This window comes from Pecten maximus, chromosome 17 (assembly GCF_902652985.1).
Source record: "Pecten maximus chromosome 17, xPecMax1.1, whole genome shotgun sequence".
NCBI lineage: Eukaryota > Metazoa > Mollusca > Bivalvia > Pectinida > Pectinidae > Pecten > Pecten maximus.
The window spans coordinates 14,402,816-14,424,878 of record NC_047031.1 but is presented as its reverse complement, the minus strand read 5'-3'; the positions used below and the strand labels follow the sequence as shown (position 1 = coordinate 14,424,878).

At 42.2% G+C, this 22,063-nt stretch overlaps 2 protein-coding genes and 1 pseudogene across 2 annotated transcripts; 1 reads left to right on the top strand and 2 right to left on the bottom strand.

Annotated features, from left to right (window-relative positions):
* Positions 1–5,661: 5,661 nt before the first annotated feature.
* Positions 5,662–6,486, bottom strand: LOC117315132. Its single transcript, XM_033869275.1, has one exon. The coding sequence runs from the start codon at positions 6,484–6,486 to the stop codon at positions 5,662–5,664; it is 825 nt and encodes a 274-aa protein (XP_033725166.1).
* Positions 6,487–6,550: 64 nt separating this feature from the next.
* LOC117315130 (uncharacterized protein K02A2.6-like) lies at positions 6,551–7,048 on the bottom strand. The gene has a single exon (XM_033869274.1). The coding sequence runs from the start codon at positions 7,046–7,048 to the stop codon at positions 6,551–6,553; it is 498 nt and encodes a 165-aa protein (XP_033725165.1).
* A 2,771-nt stretch (positions 7,049–9,819) lies between these two features.
* Positions 9,820–11,244, top strand: LOC117315725 (annotated as a pseudogene).
* Positions 11,245–22,063: the final 10,819 nt, after the last annotated feature.

The window sequence follows — 22,063 nt, the reverse complement described above, 5'->3', positions numbered from 1 at the left end:
ACTTGAAACAAATTGACAGATTATACAAGCTATGCACTCTAGTCATGCTAATTCGGACATATAAAATTCACTTCCAAGATGCTGGAAGTAGTCATTTGATTGGCTAATCCAAAAGGTGACCCCTGATGGGATGTTGTTAGATGTTAATGTAACATCTAATTAGATTTTAATTAGATTACATGAAAAAAAAAGAAAGATTTTAATTAGATTGCACATATCTGTCTCCAGTCTTTGTTTCAAGTAACGTAGTGATAATGACCATCTAGATTTTATGACCAGAGAGACTACTAGAATCACATCATCACTTCAATGAATGAGGTATAAGTATTACCTAAAAATTATTTAGAGATATAATTTTACAACCAAAGCAAATACTGACACTTCACAACCTCAATGTTTATTATGAAATCATCAGTTAAATATTTTTTTCAAACTTATATGCATAATGAATTATCAGAATTGTATGACTAAAGATTAACAAATAATTCTGTACTACAACTTAACATGTTTTAAAATGTTTGCTCAGTAAATATTGTTTTTAAAATACAATGTTTTAGATGATATGGTAATGGTAACAGAGAAAGTTCTACAGTGGATTTAACATAACTTTCCAGAAGACCAATTAAATTACCTCCACTGATGACAGGTGAGTCGTGTTCAGCTGTGCTTGATTTTTGTGAAGTCTGACGACTATTTCCTTAATTGAAACATAATCGCCAGTCTCGATATCTTCATCAGCAAAATCCCTCCAGAGGGTTACTTTACATGTGGCTGATGCATCTTGAACTGTAATTGTTTTTTGAGGGGTTGGCTTGCTCCCAACCATCACCTGCCTCTTAACTTCATTCTGAATTCGAAATAAATTATATTTGTGTAAGTAAACAATCAATAATTAAATACACATGTGTATAAATTTATATATGTTTATAATATCTTCACCTGAAGAAATGCTTTATATATTTTTGATATATTCATTGGAAAGTTTGCTTTTAAGAGTAAGCCATTTTGACTCCTTAATTAATAAAGATATCATCCTCATATGATACTTTCTGAAAAACTTTTTCAGTCCTGTTCTAGATTTCATCTCCTTAATCTTGTATTACATTTTCTTAAATATTTACGTCAAAAATTGTGATTTCTCAGAAATATTCCAAAGTATGCTCCAATATGATAGAAACATAGCTGCTAAATGTAACTTAATATATCTTTATGTTGTTATATACAATTTCAATAGATTGCCCATTTTTTTTGGAACTATGTGTGTAGATAAATAGCTCAATATTAATGTGCGAATATAGCTGATTGTAAACGTACCTGGATTACTCTTCCCTGTATGGAAACCCTGTTTGGCTGGGCTTTTCTTGGCCTCTGCTATTGGCAACACTTATGATGGCTTTGGAGCAATCAGCAGCTTTGCTTCCTCTCTGAGGTTTGGGGGGACTGCCACTGAGGCATTTTTGTGACCACCAGGGTTTCCCCATTATCCACTGTCTATTGTGAACAAAGAAAACTTGGAAGGGTCATAAATTACAATCTTCAAAGCTCTCCGATCGTCGGCTTCACAGACGTTTAGTGACATCCTGTCTTCAGCTTTTTCATTGGTGCAATGAAGGACACTTCCCACAAAGCATATGGTAACTCTTTTTGTCTGAGGGTATGGTGCTGGGCGACTCATCTAAAATTGATGAATGAAACATCAATAAATGACATATTTTTTGGAAATAATCTACAACAATATGTTCTTAGTCTATATATCATGAAGCTACACAAATTATTGAAAAATATGGGTACATATTATTCAATACACATAGGAGTCCCCAAGTTAGAGGAGCTACACAGTTGCAAGCAATTACATAAAGATGTAAATTCTACAACTTACACATTCAGAATTACTTAATAAATATATGTACATGTATGTAACTGTATATTTCAGGAATCAAATCTACCACATATAATTATCTTGTTTCCTGTTTGTGTTAATAGGTCAACAAATCATAAGATAGGCTATAGCTATTAGGGTGGGAATGCAAATGAATTTTTACCGACACTCAGCGAATTGGATTCCCTTCATAATTGATGGTTTGGTTTGGGTTGGTTTATTTTGTTTAACGTCCTAAGGACGTTTAAGGACGGCCTCCCGTGCGTGCGACATGTTATATATACATGATATATAATCTCTTTTCTCAACAATTTGGTTTGGTTTGGTTTATTTTGTTTAACGTCCTATTAACATCTAAGGTCATTTAAGGACGGCCTCCAGTGCGTGCGACATGCATGCGTGTGGTGAGTGTGTATGTGTGTTTTGGGAGGCTGTGGTATGTTCGTGTTAAGTCTCCTTGTGATAGGCCGGAACTTTTGCCGATTTATAGTGCTACCTCACTGAAGCATACTGCCGAAGACACCCAGCAGGACACCCCACCCGGTCACATTATACTGACAAACGGAAATGGAAAACGTTACAGTTTCTTCCGGCCTGGCAAAAAGGAAGAGACTGGTTGATACTTAATGTCCATGAGTCGGCAATGATTTGTAAGTCATGTGTAGAGTTTGCATCCACAGAATTAGAACGAATGTTAAGCTACGTAGCTGGCTGTATAAAAGCCCAAAAACTATAAGCAAAATTAGATTTTTACGTTGAAATGTCAGGGCTAGTACATTTAGGATAGGGCTAGTAAATTTCAAATGTACTAGCACTGTGGTCTACCTGGTCAAACATATTAAATTCTACCCGTGAAACAGTTTGACGACCGATATGATAGAAGTTCTTTGCAAGGAACATGGCAAAATGTCACCAGAGCTAAAAGCAGTGATTCAAAAGGACATGTGTTTACATCTATTCTGTGATTGTATAATAAAACGAACTTGATGATGCTGAAGATATGCCGGAACTGGTAGTTGCTACTCATGGTTAGCGCTCAGCATATTAGAGGAGTGGGACGACTGGTTCGCCCGTTATCAGTATGTGACCGGGTGGGGTGTCCTGCTTGGTATCTTCGGCAGTATGCTTCAGTGAGGTAAACACCAGTTTGAAAGTTAAGTGGGTGCGACATGCATGCGTGTTGGAAGGCTGTGGTATGTTCGTGTTAAGTCTCCTTGTGATAGGCCGGAACTTTTGCAGATTTATAGTGCTACCTCACTGAAGCATACTGCCGAAGACACCAAGCAGGACACCCCACCCGGTCAATGGGCGAACCAGTCGTCCCACTCCTAATATGCTGAGCGCTAAGCAGGAGCAGCAACTGCCATTTTTAAAGACTCTGGTATGTCTCTGCTAGGGGACATAACCCAAAGCTTTCCTGACATCGGCGAACGCTCAACCAAAGACCAAAAGTGAGGCATTAGGAAGAAAGTTGTTCAGAAAGGGGAGAAAAGATCAGATCCCAAATTTAGTTGCCTCTTACGATCATGCAATGGGGGCAGCAGGTACAATGTAATAATATTCCAATAAATATAGCCAATATTTATAACCATTTAGATATATTGCATATGGCACGCGTGACCTTAGGAACTCTACTGTTATAGGCTACAGTCATTTGAATCGTTCCTTCGGTTTTTAATTATTTTACTGAGTTAATTCAACTACCTAGCTCTATTTTTGTTTAACGTCATTGGTTATTGAAACTTTGAAATTACACAGGACCAAATATTCACAAATTACATTGAAGCGGAAACTATGTACCAGTTGCTACTGTTGAGTCAAAAAGAAGGGAAATCTAAATTGAGGACAATAAAGGTGAAGACACGAACTTGGTTGGTTAAAGTTGGGCCATCCCATGTTAAAGGTGTGGACTAACTACACTGACCAGTATGGTTAAAGTAGCTATAGTTGGATCATTCCATGTTAACGAGATGAATTTTCGGATTCATGTCTTGCATTACCGCCACGCAGTACTTTGGGGGAAGTGCTGGTTAAGTGTCACATGAATTTGTCCCGAGATGTCCCTGATGTTGCAACCAGATTGGCTCTTGCTGAAAATCGGGGAAATGACATCAAAGGCTCTTCTAGATCTGACGCTGAACGGATCTTTTTTGAAATAATCAAGTTTTGTCGGGAACATCTCTTAGCGGTCAGATCTTTGCCAACTCTGTGGGATTATTGTGCGTTTGAGTCTTCGTTAAACAATGGCCGAGACGTATGAGCGCACGGGATTTCGAGTGAACGACCAGCTGCTCTAACAATCCGATGAAAAGTTCATCCTTCTCCGGCAGACGGCGTTAATTTGGATCGCAGGGGCAACATGTCGGAGGGGCAATACAAACATTCATCCATCTCCGATGATTCGATACAGTTTGCTTGGTTTGGTTTGGTTTGACGTCCTATTAACAGCTAAGGTCATTTAAGGACGGCCTCCCGTGCGTGCGACATGCATGCGTGTGGTGAGTGCGTATGTGTGTTGTGGGAGGCTGCGGTATGCTCGTGTTAAGTCTCCTTGTGATAGTCCGGAACTTTTGCCGATTTATAGTGCTACCTCACTGAAGCATACTGCCGAAGACGTACAGCCGCACACCCCACCCGGTCACATTACTGACAACGGGCGAACCAGTCGTCCCACTCCAGATATGTTGAGCGCTAAGCAGGAGTAGCAACTACCATTTATTTTAAGACTCCGGTATGTCTCGGCTAGGGGACAGAACCCAAAGCCTTCCTCACAGCGGCGAACGCTCAACTAAAGGCCAAAAGTGAGGCATTGTCAAGGGAGACATTAGGAAGAAAGTTGAAAAAAGATAAGATCCGAAATTTAGTCAAGGGAGAATTTGGTAATAAGAAAGTTGTTCAGAAAGGGGAGAAAAGATGAGATCCCAAATTTAGTCGCCTCTTTCGATCATGCAATGTTTGGTTTATTTTGTTTAACGTCCTATTAACAGCTAAGGTCATTTAAGGACGGCCTCCCGTGCGTGCGACATGCATGCGTGTGGTGAGTACGTATATGTGGGGGCAGCTGGTACAATTCTTACGCCCTACCTGCAGGGCAGCCAATGGCGGCAGCATGCACAATTTATGGCTATTGAATAGCATTACGAGTGTATCCGAAATATTTGTTGAAGGGGCGGGTACGAGGTGCGTTAGCGCGGAGTCCGCCGCCCCTTCAACAAATCACTCGGGTACACGAGTAATGATTTCAATAACTGGCTTGTACCATGGCACCTCCCACTTTGTGTAAATCAAATTCTAGTTCCTTTGTCATTGACCAATCATATTCGACCGCACCCGCTTTCCCACGGTGAGATTCTGCAGTACGGAAATAATCTGTCAAATTCCCACGTTGCGACACAGTGTTGAATGGGATGACAGTCGACAAGAGACATAGGAAACATTCATAAGCTGTATTGATAAAACACTGTATGTTTACATGCCGGCCATTTGTACAGGAATCCAGAACGAGGCTGTTATAGTCTGTATCGCATAACGCTTACACTGAACCTATAGTCTGTTTCATAAATCTATGCATAACTCTACATCCCCCTTTCTGGGTATACTACCAATTACATTGTATATGGATTCTTCTCAAAACATCAAACTAATTATAAGTAACTCAAAAAGCTAAGCAAATTATCATTGCCACAAAAGTTATCTTTAACCAGTCTTTTCCAATAAACACAATTTCACGAGCTACCTACTCAAGAAATAATATCTGAACAATTAACACAGTCAACTTAAATTCACAGGTCCATCCGGTTTGGAGCAACCGAGACTCTGCCAGAGCGAGTAACAGTTGCATTATCACACTTAGAACCTACACCTATCTCTGAACTATTATTGACACTGACAGAAGTACTAGACCCAGTCTTTGACTTCGGAGACCCAGTAGGCTTCGGAGCCTTTACAGGGTTGCTACACACAGTCTGATTACTTGGTTCCTTCACATCGCTAGGCACATCTCCCGATCCCCTCGTGTGTGGAATATCCGGCCTCATAGCTGGAGCTTGGACCAGCTGTCTCCTATTCCGACGAATCTGGCCCGACGGTGTCCTGACCAAATATGAGTGATCATTCACTGACTTAGTGATCGTTCCACTGAACCCTCCGCTGGGTCCTTTCACCCACACTGTTTCTCCCGGGTGCAATTCCGGACGTTGAACTGCGCGATGTGACCGATCAAAATGGTGCTTTTGAGATGTTCGATCCAACAGTTCCTTATCTCGAACGTACTCGAGATCTGGCCACTTAGGAGATAGATTTGCTGGACTCTCCGGTATAGTTGTACGAAGCTTCCGCCCCATAAGTAGTTCCGAAGGACTGTAGCCATTTCGTAACGCTGTGGTACGATACGCTAGCAACGCTAGATATGGATCTTGAGAGCCACTAAGTAGACGCTTCACAGTCTGAACTGCTGTCTCGGCTTCCCCGTTCCCTTGAGGGTAATAAGGGCTGCTGGTCGAATGGGTGAACCCATAATCTCTCGTGAATTCCTGAAACGTTGAGCTCGCGTATTGCGGACCGTTGTCCGATATGACGGTCTCTGGAATTCCATGTCGAGCAAACATCGATTTGAGATGTGTGACTATTGCTTCTGAAGTCGTGGAGCTAAGCTTGGCAATTTCTATGTATCTAGAGAAATAGTCTTATCACTAACAAATAGTTCACTCCCTTCCAGTAGAATAGATCAGACCCTAATTGTTGCCAGGGACGATCAGGGAAATCAGTAGGTTTGAGAGGTTCTGGTCTCTCTCTCCTATGCTTCAGGCACGACGAACAGTTTTTCACAACATCCTCAATCTCTCTGCTTAGACCCGGCCACCATACCAAGTTCTTAGCACGCTCACGGCACTTCACGATGCCCTGGTGCCCCTCGTGTAGTTTCTGTAGTATTTCCGCCCTCATAGATGAAGGAATGACGAGTCTACTTCCTCTCATAAGCAAACCATGACACACCGAGAGTTCTTCCCTCAACAGCCAATATGGCCTAGTGGAGACTGTGATCGTAGGATGTTCGTAACCAGGCCATCCATCCTGACAGTAATTCATAATGATCCTACAGATACTGTCTTCCTGTAGTTTCATGCGGATTTCGTTGAGGCGAACTTCTGTTGCTGGAATGTCGTCCATGATAGCATCGACGTAAGCTTCAACTTCCTGTTGAAACTCCTCCTCCTCAGATCCTTGCTGAATCAAGGGGGCTCTGGATAGAGCATCTGCACATACAGTAGTTTACCGGGCACATGCATGATGCTGTAGTCATATCGCATGAGACGCATCCTAAATCTCTGAACCCTCGGGGGTAACTCAGATATCGCCTTGGAACCTAGTAACGAAACTAACGGCTTGTGATCCGTCTCAATTTGGAAGTGTATTCCTGTGAGCAAGTCTGACGACTTCTCGCACATCCACGTTACAGCGAGTGCTTCCTTTTCCAGCTGCGCGTATCGCTGTTCTGTAGCGCTCATAGATCGTGACGCGTATCCGACTGGCCTCCAATCGTCCTCACTACTGTCCTTAGGACGTTGAAGTATGACGCCTCCAATACCATAAGATGATGCGTCAGCAGAGATTTTGGTGGTTGCCCTAGGATCGTATAATGACAGTACCGGTGTAGAGCTGAGTTCTTGCTTGATCAGCTCAAATGCGCGCTCTTGAGGTATGTCCCACGTCCATGCACTATCCTTCTGTAGTAAATCACGAATTGGCTTGGAATGTTCTGCTATGTTCGGGGAGAATCTCCCAAGTTGATTAACCATTCCCATGAATCTCCTGACCTCACTGACATTAGTAGGAGCTTCAAAGTTCACGATAGCTTTCACCTTAGCAGGGTCTGGACGTATTCCTGTCTCATCTATGACGTGACCGACGAGTGTGACGCTTTTCTTTGAGAACTTGCACTTATCACTGTTTAAGGTAATCCCGGCTTTCTCGACCTTCTGTAACACAGTATTCAGACGCTTATCATGTTCCTCCTGTGAGGTTCCAAATATCAACATGTTGTCCATCTGACACACTACTCCTGGTACATTGTCTAGCAGGTTGCACATCCTTCGCTGGAAATGTTCTGGCGCCGATGAAATACCGAAGGGTAGACGGTTGAAACAATAACGCCCAAATGGAGTAATGAAAGTTGTCAACAATCTCGAAGATTGTTCTAGCGGGATCTGCCAGAATCCTGAGTTTGCGTCAATTTTAGAGAATACCTTTGCTCCTGTCAATCGGTGTAAAGTCTGTTCTACACTAGGTAACTGTAGGTGTTCCCTGCGAACCGATTTGTTCAACTGTGTAAGACCAACGCATATACGTACAGTTCCATCCTTTTTAGGTACCACGACAAGACCAGAGCACCAATCTGTCGGTTCCTCAACAGGGGAGATAACCCCCAAGCTCTCCATCCTGGCAAGTTCATCCTTGACCTTGTCCAATAGTGGTAGCGCCACGCGCCTTGGCGAAGTGAGAGCAAACGGTGTGGCGTTGTCGCGAAGTTTAATGGTGTAGTCGCCTTCAATTTTACCTAGTCCACTAAACAGTTTTGGATACCTTTCCTGGATACTACCGGCTGACTGTACTGAAGCCACAGTTTTCACAAGGTTGAGTTTTTCAATAGCTGGACGACCTAACAATGGCTTACTCAATGTCTTGATGACATAAATATCTGTCTCAGCCCGAGTTCCCTTCTCTGTACATAATTTACTTGAAAATTTTCCCAACACTTTGAGACGGTTCTGACCTGGACCTTGTAGAACTCTTGTCGAGGATTCTAACTTCTGACCGATTCGTTGAAAGACACTCAGGTATAGCTGTAACATCTGCCCCTGTATCTATCTTAAAATTTACCGGTGTGTGTGTTTGACCTGTCTGAATAACCAGATCTATGTTCCATGGTAGGGATCCTTTGCTTTCTACCGCTCCTAAAAAGCTTTGTACCTCGCCAACTGTTGATCGGCATTTCTTGGCATAGTGACCCTATTTGCGACATTTCCGACACTCTGCATCTTTTGCAGGACAGCTTCCTTTCCTGTGTCTAAATCCACACCTGTGACACTCTGGATTCGTCTGATTATTAAATGACTTCCGGTTTTCAGACGACTTCCGGTTTCCTGAGAACTTATGTTTTGGACCTTTCTGGAATACTGCATCCACATTACTATCTGCCTGACTACTACTCGCAATAGGATCTCTGTCCCTAACAATTGACTGTTGTTTCTTGACTGCCTCAGATTGGCGAACCTGGTTTACAGCCTTCTCTAGAGTAAGTGTTGCGTCAAGCTGGAGTTTCTCCGATAATCTACTATCGCGAATACCCACGACAATACGGTCCCTTATCATCTCAGACTTCAAATCTCCATACTCACAGTGCTCAACTAGTGAATATAAGGCCATGATAAAACTTTCTGCAGTTTCTCCCTCATTCTGCTTTCGGTGATTGAACCTAGCTCTTTCAAATATCGTATTTCGTCTGGTAATAAAGTAATTGTCAAATTTCTCAACAACTTTCTCATACTTTTTGGCATCCTCATCTGACAATCCAAATGACTTGATAATATCTTCTGCCTGACCTCCCATAGAGTAGATAAAAGTATTAACCTGGATTGGGCCCTCCTTGGCTCCTAATCCCGCCGCTACTCGAAACCGTTCGAACCTCATTAACCATTTCGGCCATTCCTCTGGTTTATTGAACGTAAAATTTTCTGAGGGTTGCACCTGATATGTTGCCATGACGACGAAATTCTTAACAATACTTGATGATATGATAACGCCAGGTATCTCAGTGTTCGATCATAATATATGAAAGTTCAAATAAATGATGGAATCTATCATAGTCGTCATCTCCGACTGTTCTGAGAATTTGAGTCAACCACGTGCGCGAGAACACTACTGCCTTATCGTGTGTAAATCTCATAAAATCTGTCTATTCAACATGACTTCACTGCGATGGTTTACTCTTACCGCTTAAGAAGATGTTGACCGACTTCTGACACCATGTTGAATGGGATGACAGTCGACAAGAGACATAGGAAACATTCATAAGCTGTATTGATAAAACACTGTATGTTTACATGCCGGCCATTTGTACAGGAATCCAGAACGAGGCTGTTATAGTCTGTATCGCATAACGCTTACACTGAACCTATAGTCTGTTTCATAAATCTATGCATAACTCTACACACCGTACCATAAACTTTCCAATAGGAGAGTTGTTATTTAGAAAAGATGTCGGATTTGGGCAATTTTATAATTGGAGACGGCGGACTCGATTTGCAAGAACTGTCCGCCATTAACGACTTCGACTTATTTGGAATATCGGAGGACGATATTAATCTTAGCCAAATCGTGGATAATTTAGAAGTTACGGGGTCAGTAACTGACGAAGATTTAACACTTTCCCAAATCTGTGATACACTAGATATTAAAACTGAAAATGAAACTGAAAACGTTACTGAAGGAGCAGCTAGCAAATCTAGTTCTGATGCTAGACGTTTCGGAGATGCCGTAAGCGATGAAGAAATTGGGGAACTCATCAATAGTAACATTAATTTGAACACAAAAAAGAACACTTCGTGGGCTTTTGGAGTTTTCGAAATGTGGAGGAAAGAAAGAGATAATGTTCCAGAAATCTTGGCAATGACGGGTGAAAACCTTAATTTTTATCTCGGAGGATTTATTGTGGAGGCTCGGAAAAGAGACGGCACAGGATACCCATCAAAATCCTTGTACCTGATCACGTGTGGCCTAATACGTTACCTGCAAGATAATGATGTTAATGATAAAAACATTTTGGATGCGAATGACCACAGGTTTGCCGAATTTAGGAAAATTCTGGACTCCCGAATGAAGGATTTGTTAAAAAGGGGCATAGGCGGCAAAACAAAACAAGGAGAACCTATTCTTCCCGAGGATGAGGCCATTATATGGGAAAAGGGTATATTTGGTGACAAAACAGCAGAAACCCTCCAATGTACAATGTTTTTCTATAACTGTAAATTGTTTGGCATAAGGGGCCATGACGAACACCATGCACTTGAGTGTGATCAGTTCATTTGGAGAAGACTCTAAAGGAAAGTACATCGAGTTTGTGGGAAGAGCTTCGAAGACATTCAAAGGAGGACTCGCGCAGCGAGAGATCGACAAAGAATATCAGACACTACAGTAACCAAGGTGAGTAAAATATATAAGAATAAGACATATTAGACTATTTGTGAACTATTCTATTCACTAATGTGTTAATCCTCAAATCCGCAGTCCGCATTCATTAATTATAAATGTACTGCTTATACTGTCTCGCAATAGTTGTATTACCATCAATGCACTTTTAAAAGCTTTCAAAGAACAACAGCCCCTTAATTTTAACTATATATTATTATTATCACAAGTTTATAATGAAGTATTTTAATATTTAGATCTTAACCATTGTAGGTGAACGCTACATAGTAGATTTGTATGAGAAGTACCTGCAGGCCCTAGTCTCTGGGAAATTCTACAGGCGCGCATTACCTGGCACACCTCCGAGGTTTGGGAACAACCGGTGGGAGTTAATAAACAGAGATAATTATACCAATCATTCGGGAAAACGCACATGCGCAACACAACTCTGAATCGCCGGGGTTGATGAGCAGGAGATCATGAACATAACTGGACATAGGTCAGAAAATGCTGTGAGAAAATACAAGTCAGCTGACGAATCGGTGTTACGCAAAGAATCCTCAGTGTTAGATCCTCCACAGAAAAGAAAATGTCCCGAAAACAAAACTCACCAAGAAGAGCCCACTGCCAAACGTGCTACAGTGCCTCTCAGTGATATAAGTAATCTCCCGACAGGAAGTCTTTTTAACAACTGTCAAGTTACTTTTAATGTCGGAAACAAGTGACCTTTTAAACGATTTTTGAAGACGTGGCATAGTGACATTAGCGTTTATGATTTTTAAGAAGATATCGGGTATAGTCTTATAACCTTTAAATTGTTTGTTTATAATTTTGTAAAAAATATTACGTGTATTAAAAATGAAATAACAGATTTTTTGTTTGTTTTTCAAAATGAACAGTGTTGTAATTTGCATCTTAATCGTAGCGATTTTTCTCTGGGACATGACTGTAAATCGATACATAAACATTGTTTCAGTCTAACTGTGAAAAATAACTTGGAACTTATTGCACAGCTAGGCTCCACCCCAATCAATGTATCGGGGTAGTTGTGTATGCCTAGGCTCCGCCTCTTCTCGGACTATCGAGATTTATACAAGTCAACTTCAAAGAAAAATAGCCGCACCCATGGTACAATATAATAATATTCCAAAAAATATAGCCAATATCTATAACCATTTATATATATTGTGTGACCTTAGGCTACAGTCGTCTGAATCGTTCGGTACGGTTTATTATTTTACTGAGTTAATTCAACTACCTAGCTCTATTTTTGTTTAACGTCATTGGTTATTGAAACTTTGAAATTACACAGGACCAAATATTCACAAATTACATTGAAGTGGAAACTATGTACCAGTTGCTACTGTTGAGTCAAAAAGTTTGGTTTGGTTTAGTTTATTTTATTTAACGTCCTATTAACAGCTTAGGTCATTTAAGGACGGCCTCCCGTGCTTGCGACATGTATGCGTGTGATGAGTGCGTATGTGTGTTTTGGGAGGCTGCGGTATGTTTGTGTTAAGTCTCCTTGTGATAGGCCGGATCTTTTGCCGATTTAGAGTGCTACCTCACTGAAGCATACTGCCGAAGACACCCAGCAGCACACCCCACCCGGTCACATTATAACCAGTCGTCCCACTCCTAATGTGCTGAGCGCTAAGCAGGAGCAGCAACTACCATTTTTAGCTCACCTGGACCGAAGGTCCGGTGAGCTTATGCCATGGTGCGGCGTCCGTCGTCCGTCCGTCAACATTTGCTTCAAATCGCTACTAGTCATAAAGTTCTTATTGGATTTTGACCAAATTTGGTCAGAAACATCCTTGGCGGATGGGGATCAGATTTTGCATAAATGATGACTGACCCCCAAGGGGCCTGAGGGGAGGGGCCCAATAGAGGAAATTGAGGCAATTCCTTTAAATTGCTACTAGTCATTAAGTTATGAATGGATTTGAACCCACTTTGGTCAGAAATATCATTGGGGGAAGGGGAACAGATTTTGCATAAATGGTGACTCTGACCCCCAAGGGGCCAAGGGGCGGGGCCTAATGGGGAAATAGAGGCAATTCCTTTAAATTGCTACTTGTCATAAAGTTATGAAAGGATTTGAACCCAATTTGGTCAGAAACATCATTGGGGGAAGGGGAACAGATTTTGCATAAATGGTGACTCTGACCCCCGAGGGACCAAAGGGGCGGGGCCTAATGGTGAAATAGAGGTAATTCCTTTAAATCGCTACTAGTCATAAAGTTATGAAAGGATTTGAACCCAATTTGGTCAGAAACATCATTGGGGGAAGGGGAACAGATTTTGCATAAATAGTGACTCTGACCCCCAAGGGGCCAAAGGGGCGGGGCCTAATAGGGAAAGAGAGGTAATTCCTTCAAATCTCTACTTGTCATAAAGTTATGAATGGATTTGAACCCAATTTGGTCAGAAACATCATTGGGGGAAGGGGAACAGATTTAGCATAAATGGTGACTCTGACCCTCAAGGGGCCAAAGGGGCGGGGCCTAATAGGGAAATAGAGGTAATTCCTTCAAATCGCTACTAATCATAAAGTTATCAATGGATTTGAACTCAATTTGGTCAGAAACATTCTTATGTGAAGGGGAACAGGTTTTGCATAAATGGTGACTCTGACCCCCAAGGGGCCAAAGGGGCGGGGCCTAATAGTGAAAGAGAGGTAATTCCTTCAAATCGCTACTAGTCATAAAGTTATGAATGGATTTTAACCCAATTTGGTCAGAAACATTCTTGTGGGAAGGGGAACAGATTTTGCATAAATGATGACTCTGACCCCCGAGGGGCCAAAGGGGCGGGCCCCATAGCGGAAATAAAGGTAATTCCTTTAAATTGCTACTAGTCATATTAGTCAAGTTATAAATGCATGTTGTAAACTCAGAGAGTCTGGACTTCATTATTTCATTAAAGCAGTTGGGATCCCCACACTATAACCATATATATCATTGTTTGAGGTTAACAAACAAAAGGAATTGAACATGAACATTATTTTGACATTTGGTCAAATCCAACCAGGTGAGCGATACAGGCCCCATGGGCCTCTTGTTAAAGACTCTGGTATGTCTCGGCCAGGGGACAGAACCCAAAGCCTTCCTCACAGGGGCGAACGCTCAACTAAAGGCCAAAAGTGAGGCATTGTCAAGGGAGACATTAGGAAGAAGAAAGTTGTTAAGAAAGAAGAGAAAAGATAAGATCCCAACTTTAGTCGCCTCTTACGATCATGCAATGGGGCAGCAGGCACAATTCTTACGCCCTACCTGCAGGTCAAAAAGAAGGGAAATCTAAATCGAGGACAATAAACGTGAAGACACGAACTTGGTTGATTATAGTTGGGTCATCCAATGTTAAAAGTGTGGACTAACTACACTGACCAGTATGGTTAAAGTAGCTATAGTTGGATCATCCCATGTTAACAAGATGAATTTTCGTAGCGGATTCATTTCTAGCATTACCGTCACGCAGTACTTTAGGTCAAGTGTCACATGAATTTGTCCCGAGATTGATGTTGCAACCAGATTGGCTCTTGCTGAAAATCGGGGAAATGACATCAAAGGCTCTTCTAGATCTGACGCTGAACGGATCATTTTTTAATTAATAAAGTTTTGTCGGGAACATCTCTCAGCGGTCAGATCTTTGCCAAATCTATGTGGGATTATTGTGCGTTCGAGTCGTCGTTAGACAATGCCCGAGACGTAAGAGCTCACGCGATTTCGAGTGAACGACCAGCTGCTCTAACAATCCGATGAAAAGTTCATCCTTTGAAGACATGAATCTTTCTCCGGCAGACGGCGTTCACTTGGATCGCAGGGGCAACACGTCAGAGGGGAAATACAAGCTTTCGTCCGTCTCCAATGATTGCATACAGTTTGATTGGTTAACTCCGTGAATGGCCAAGGTCATTTTGAGAAAGGATCTCCCTATAGTTTGAACGTTTCCCCAGACAGGATGAGATACATGCAATTCGGTTTTACGTTAACCGTATAATAAAGGTTTTTATACTCAGACAATTTGTTTCCCGTGAGGTGTGGACATAATGCTGATTATTCTGTTCCTGAAAAACTTGGATATTTGGTTGATTATTGACAGCGATATCAACCTCCAAGTACTCTTCAACATGATCATTGTTGAAAATGCATATGTTGTGCAAACTACAACACGACATGATAATTTTCACAGCAGTTTCAACTGTTTGTGTGTCAATATACTTCAGTCTACGAAATCTGAACTTGAGAATAGCAAAAGCTCTTTCTATGATCACTCGATTGCTGGAATGCAAGTGATTATACTTCTTTTGATGAAGATCTAAATGTCCATTATCACGGTATGGTGTCAATAACCATTTTCTTAAAGGATATGCGCCATCCCCAAGGATATGATGCACCATGTTGCACTTTGTTAATCCATCATCCCACAAATCAAAATTTTTAAGTACTCGAGCATCATGACAGCTGCCTGGGTATCCTGTGAACACATGGGAAAATGCCATGTTACACCTACACACACACTGGAGTTGTATGGAATGATAACCCTTTCTGTTGACATAAGACTGTGGGTGTGATGTTGGTGCTTTAATCTCAATATGGGTCCCATCAATAACCCCTATAATATTGGGAAAACCATTTCTTCTCTCAAACTCACATTCAGATTCATCTGCCATCTCCTGGATACTTAGTCAGCGAATAAATCTGTCAGTCATATTAATCAGTTCAGAGAAAATATTATTCCGACAAGAAATAACAGATGATTCTGACATGCCGAAACGATCAGCAATCTTGGTTATACTGTCTGTACCACCAACATACCACAGAGTGACCAGTAATTGCCGGTAGATGGAAATATGTTCCCTCCTTCCATGACCAGCAGGATAAAAACTAGGGCAACCCTCCATTTATCCAAGAAGTATCTTGTATGTTTCTATGTTAATTCTGAACATTCTCCTAAAGCTGTCAACCGTATAGAAGGGCACCACATCTTCAGTGTATCTACGAATACGTGATTTGTCATCTCCTCTGAAAATAAATATTAAATTAATTTAAATATATACTGTACCGACATAAATATCATTGTTCAGTTACTATGTATACGTAGTTAAGGGCACTTGACTTATCTTTTAGGTCTTAAACAATGAACATAAAAGTAGACCAGTCATTTTCTTCCCCTTACTTTAAAAGAACCTGCCATTCCATTGAGAAAATAAGTAAAATATAGTATTAATTTTTTTCGACATTTGTATGTCATATTTTCAATTTGATTTTAAATATAACTCATTTACTTAGTATATAATCTAATTTAGAAGAAATAATTAGAATTCGAATAATAACATTTTCCCATATATGTATAGGTGTAGACACTAATAATAACTTGATTTTGAAAACTAAACTTCAAATTAAAGACAAAAACTGATTCTGGTAGAATAACAAGTCGCAATGTTGGCGAGTCTGACCAAACCAAAACTTCGTCATATACTGGGAAGGTACCTGAGCATCTCCACAGTATAAGGCCTTAGTTGAACTTCTCCGTCATTATTCGGACGTTTTCGCTATGATCTCGGGACTTTTGACAAAATTGAGCATGCAGTAGACACCAGCGACGCCAAGCCTGTAAAACAGCGAATGCGGCGTACGCCAGCATCATTCAGTGGGAAGGAGGAGGCGCATCTTAAGAAAATGGTGGACGCAGGTGTCATCCAGAAGTCCATGTCGGAGTGGGCGCCGGCACCTGTATTTGTTGGACAAAGGGACGGCTCAATGCGTTGGTGTAGTGATTACAGGGCGCTCAATTATGTCACTGTTAAGGACACCTTTCCATTACCGAACATGTTCGTATGGGTTTTGGTCTGACTAACGCTCCCGCCACATTTTCTCGTGCAATGAATCTCGTCTTATGGGGTCTCCCCTGGAAAACAGTTCTTTTTGGACGACATCCTAGCATTAGGACACACCTTCAGGGAACACCTCGGTAATTTGAGAGAAACGTTGGAAAGATTCAGACAACATGACCAAAAAAGTGTCTACTTTTCCAACCGGAAGTCAAGTGTTTAGGTCGAATAGTCGGAAAGGACCAAATAGCGATGTTGGACACCGACACCAATACGGTAGCTAATTGGCCTTTACTAGCGTCCTCTAAAGATATGGAGCGGTTTCTCGGATAGGTGAATTATCACCGTACCTTTATCAAGGATTTCGCCGAGTTAGCTCAACCCATGTATAATCTCACAGGAAAGAACAAATTTCATTGGGACATGGAACAGCAACAGGCCTTCGAGAGACTGAAGAAGGCGCTGACAGAACCTCCCATCTTAGCGTTGCCCGATACTAAGTAAGGATCCATTCATCTTAGATAGAGATGCCTCGGATGTAGCAATTGGAGGGGTGTTGAATCAAGTACAAGACAGGGTTGAGAGAGTCACTGCTTTTAGCAGTTTCCCTCTTACAACCGAACAAAGGATACTACACCACTCGGAAGGAACTGCTTAGTATTGTGAGATTTACATGACATGACTGTTAGGTAGACAGTTTACCGTCAGGACGGACCATTCAAGTCTAACATGGCTGTTACGCCGCAGGGACAGCTTGCACGGTGGATGGAAGACCTTTCTCAATACCATATGATTGTGAAGCACAGACCCGGAACCAAACATGGAAATGCGGACGCGCTTTCCAGAATCCCGGATGAACTGACTCCATGCCCATCGTACATAGCTGGAATCAAGCCTGAAAACTTGCCCTGTGGAGGCTGCAATTATTGTAAGCGTGCTGACAGACAGTGGGGCGGATTCTCACTGGAAGTAGACGACGTAACCGCCCTAACGGGAAGTAATACTTGCGGTGATCAGGGGTACCTTATAGGTACCAATAATGTGGCCACATTAGCGAATCCGCAAGGCCGGTTGGGGGACTCTAGCCCTATAGAGCCTCCTAAATGGACAATCAACTCGAAACTCATGTCAGGGGTCAATTCATTCTTGAGTGGTTCGAGTTACCTTGTTCACCCTCCAGGTGAACATGACAGTTATATTGCATGTCAAGGCACTCATGACAGTCTTCCTGCTAGCGATCAACACCCGTACGAAAGTACCACGGCTGGTTCCGTGTGTAACTGCCGGTATAGAAAATAAGCCTACCAGTTTCCTTGAGTGTCCCCTGAACATGCATGCCAGTAAAATATCTTCTGAGAGTCAAACTCCGGGTAGTCATCAGGTAAATAGGGCTACTCCGGTTTTCCTTGGTTATCCACACCCTGATTGCGGTAGCCATGACAGTTGGCTTAAAGATGACAGGACCATTTGTATTGGCCAACCACCTTCTTGGAGTCAAACTCCGGGGAGTCATCAGGTAAATAGGGCTTCCTCGGTTTTCCTTGACTATCCACATCCTGATTGTGGTAGACATGACAGACGACTTAAAGATGACAGATCACACGGAAGTTTCGATATAGAGCTTCTAGACAACCAGCTCCAGATTAGGAAAAGATACAGACCTTCATTTTATCCGGAAATATCTACTGGATGGATCAGAACCTGGACAAGGAGAAGCTAAGTACTACTGGTGGAATAGTAAAGTTTGTAAACTCAGATGGTGTGTTTTATCATATCATTGCCATCAAGGTCAGGATTACACCCATGCATTTTACAGGGTTGTGTGTTTTTTTAGAGACAATCCACACCTTAACCCAGGATTTTACTGCAAGGGATTTTATCCCTACTTATTCCTCCATTGTGGAGGAACCAAACAACAGTAGTACCCAGAGTGACTTCATCGCAATGCTTTTAGTGTGCAGAGTCAATTTATATAGGAATTTGATCAGGACTCGGAAGATCTTTATATTACCATTACGAAGCCTCCGACCATCAAGGACTTTCATTATAAAGTTGGGAGGAATGTAGTGTCTCGGGCCGAGTTGACCCGATTGTTTACGCCAGAAGTGCGTGACGGTTAACTGGCCCGTGTCAGATAAAGATCAACCCCGTGAACCGTGTAAGCGTCTCTTCACACCTGGTCGGCCGCGGGACCACACGTGTGTAAGACGTCCTCTGTTTTTAACGGAGCCAGTATTCTCTACGTAAGTAGTGCCAGTTTCCTTAGTGCTCTGGGCTTTTAGCTAGGACACTAAGCCAGTATATTCTATTGGACATGTATTCGACTGCTATATCATCACCTTATCCTGACCTGTCCAGCGACCCATGGTGATATACAGTGACTTCCATAGTGAACCATTACACGTGCTCTACAGCGAGGTAACTAGCTTGTAGTAAGACAGCAACGTTACTTTAATGGTGTCAGAAGTGGGCAAAAATATCCAACCCCAATTGTTTCATCAAAATGGCGTCAGTTCCGGTTAAAATGGCGTCGCCTCCGGCTAGAAACATAAACACGGCAAGTTTTGAAGATATGGTCCGGTATTTACCTGGAATAGGGGAGACACGTGCAAGGACCCTAATTAATATGCGATTTAATTATGGGAAATTAACCGCCGAGCACATTACAGCGGCTTTTGGTGGCAGGAAACCAAGTCAGGCAGTCCCATAAGTCACCGGAGTTTGCCGATTTATTGGGCATGGGGGAATTCCTAACCCGAGTTCTCGTCCCACCCCAGGTACTTATTACCACATCACAGCCGTCAATGCAGAGACATGGGACTCAGGAATTTTCAGAAATATCGGAATTTGATCCTATGTCTCCCGCCAACATGGTTGGGTTCCCTAATGTAGGGAATCCTACGCGTATTTTTTATAACACAGGTGTTGACGATACAGACAAAAAATGGTCACCAGTTAATACTTTGGTAAAACCTGTCAACAGCATGGCTGCAGGATTCACCCCACCTCAGGTTCGCGCCTTGAAGTGGATCAACCCTGAGAGAGTGTTGTTGGAAACCGACGCCCCCTACTTCAACCGGTCAGGCCGCAAGTGGTCTGCACCCAACCAATTGTATTGGACGGCGGAGGCTGTAGCAAAACACCTCAGCTACACGGCGGAATCCCTGCTGAATGCAACTGTAACCAACGCTCAACGACTGTTTCGTCACTAGGAACTCGGAAAGGACAGTTAGGGACGGGGTTGTTTCTAAGTATGTTACTAGGTAGTGAGTCTATTTTATAGGCTACCCGTACCCTCATCATCGAGGATTGTGTTCTAGACATGGAGGTCGGGATTGCATCCATGTATTTTACAGGATTGTGTGTCCTTTTAGGACGACCCGCGCCTCATAACCGGATTTGACTGCAAGGGATTTTATCCCTACTAGTTCCCCCTTTTTGGAGGAAGCAACCCAGTAGTAACTTAAGTGACTTCATCGCAACGCTTTTAGTGTGCAGTCAAAATTTAGGAACTTGATCAAGACACCGAAGATCTTTCTATATACCATTACAGCTAAGGTCATTTAAGGACGGCCTCCCGTGCGTGCGATATGCATGCGTGTGGTGAGTGCCTATGTGTGTTTTGGGAGGCTGCGGTATGTTCGTGTTAAGTCTCCTTGTGATAGGCCGGAACTTTTGCCGATTTATAGTGCTACCTCACTGAAGCATACTGCCGAAGACACCCAGCAGCACACCCCATCCGGTCACATTATACTGACAACGGGCGAACCAGTCGTCCCACTCCTAATATGCTGAGCGCTAAGCAGGAACAGCAATTACCATTTTTAAAGACTCTGGTATGTCTCGGCCAGGGGACAGAACCCAAAGCCTTCCTCACAGCGGCGAACGCTCGACTAAAGGCCAAAAGTGAGGCATTGTCAAGGGAGACATTAGGAAGAAGAAAGTTACCGAGAAAGAAGAGAAAAGATAAGATCCCAAATTTAGTCGCCTCTTACGATCATGCAATGGGGGCAGCAGGTACAATTCTCACGCCCTACCTGCAGGGCAGCTGTAAGAACACCTCTGAAGTGAATACAAGGAATCCAGTCTTTAAAACAGACTTACTGATTTATTACAACCGGCAATCAGACAACACGTGTGTTAGACAATCTCTGTTTTTAACGGAGCCAGTAATCTCTACGTAAGTAGTGCCAGTTTCCTTAGTGTTTCGGGCTTTTAGCTAGAACACTAAGATATGGTATTAAGTGAATGCCAGGTTTGTTGGAATCCGGAACTGGTATATATCGTTCGGTTCCTCGCTTATTTAGTACACCCTTTGTGGTGACGTTGCAGTGTAAGTACACCTGTAGTGGTGACCTTTCATTTCATGTATTAAGCACATGGCGCGTTAGCAGTACTTAGCTATAGCAGTTATCTTTTTCCCGGCCCACCTCTCCCAGTAGCATTATTGAATTGGTGGTTGATGATTGCATATTATGTATGACTCTAATGCTATATAATCTACATACATGCATTCGTTATTTTGAACAAGTCGTTCTGATGTTTGGGGATTATTCCCTGTTCATTTCTGTTGTAATTTACTGGGTTAAGGGGTTATGTACCTTTGACCTAGCTGTGTTCATTGCAATAAAATATATTGGCCCAACTTGTGCATCTGGTTATCAATTGTGAAGGGAGATGAGACAAACCAGTATATATTCTATTGGACAAGTATTCGACTGTTATAACATCACCTTCTCCTGACCTGTCCAGCGATCCGTGGTGATATACAACGACCTCCATTGTGAACCAGATAACGTGACCAACAGCGAGGTAACTAGCTCGTAGTATAACAGCAACGTTAATTTAATATGCACTAGAATGCGCATGCGCATCTGTAATGATGAAGAAGGGGCGAAAGCGCCAGATCATCCATTTTGGTCAAAGTCAACTCGTCCAATTATCACAAACCACCAAACCGGCTCACCATACACGTTACATCATACATCAAATAGAAGTCGTCATTATACTGACGATGCCTTAGTATGAGAGTGAGACTTTTTCTACAGTCTTAGATTTTTTTCAGCCTTGACGATAGAAACAATAACTATTTAAAACGTTGAATAGTGTGATGACTTGGGTATCTCAAAATATAATGACCCATACTGCTTGAGGTATAGAAA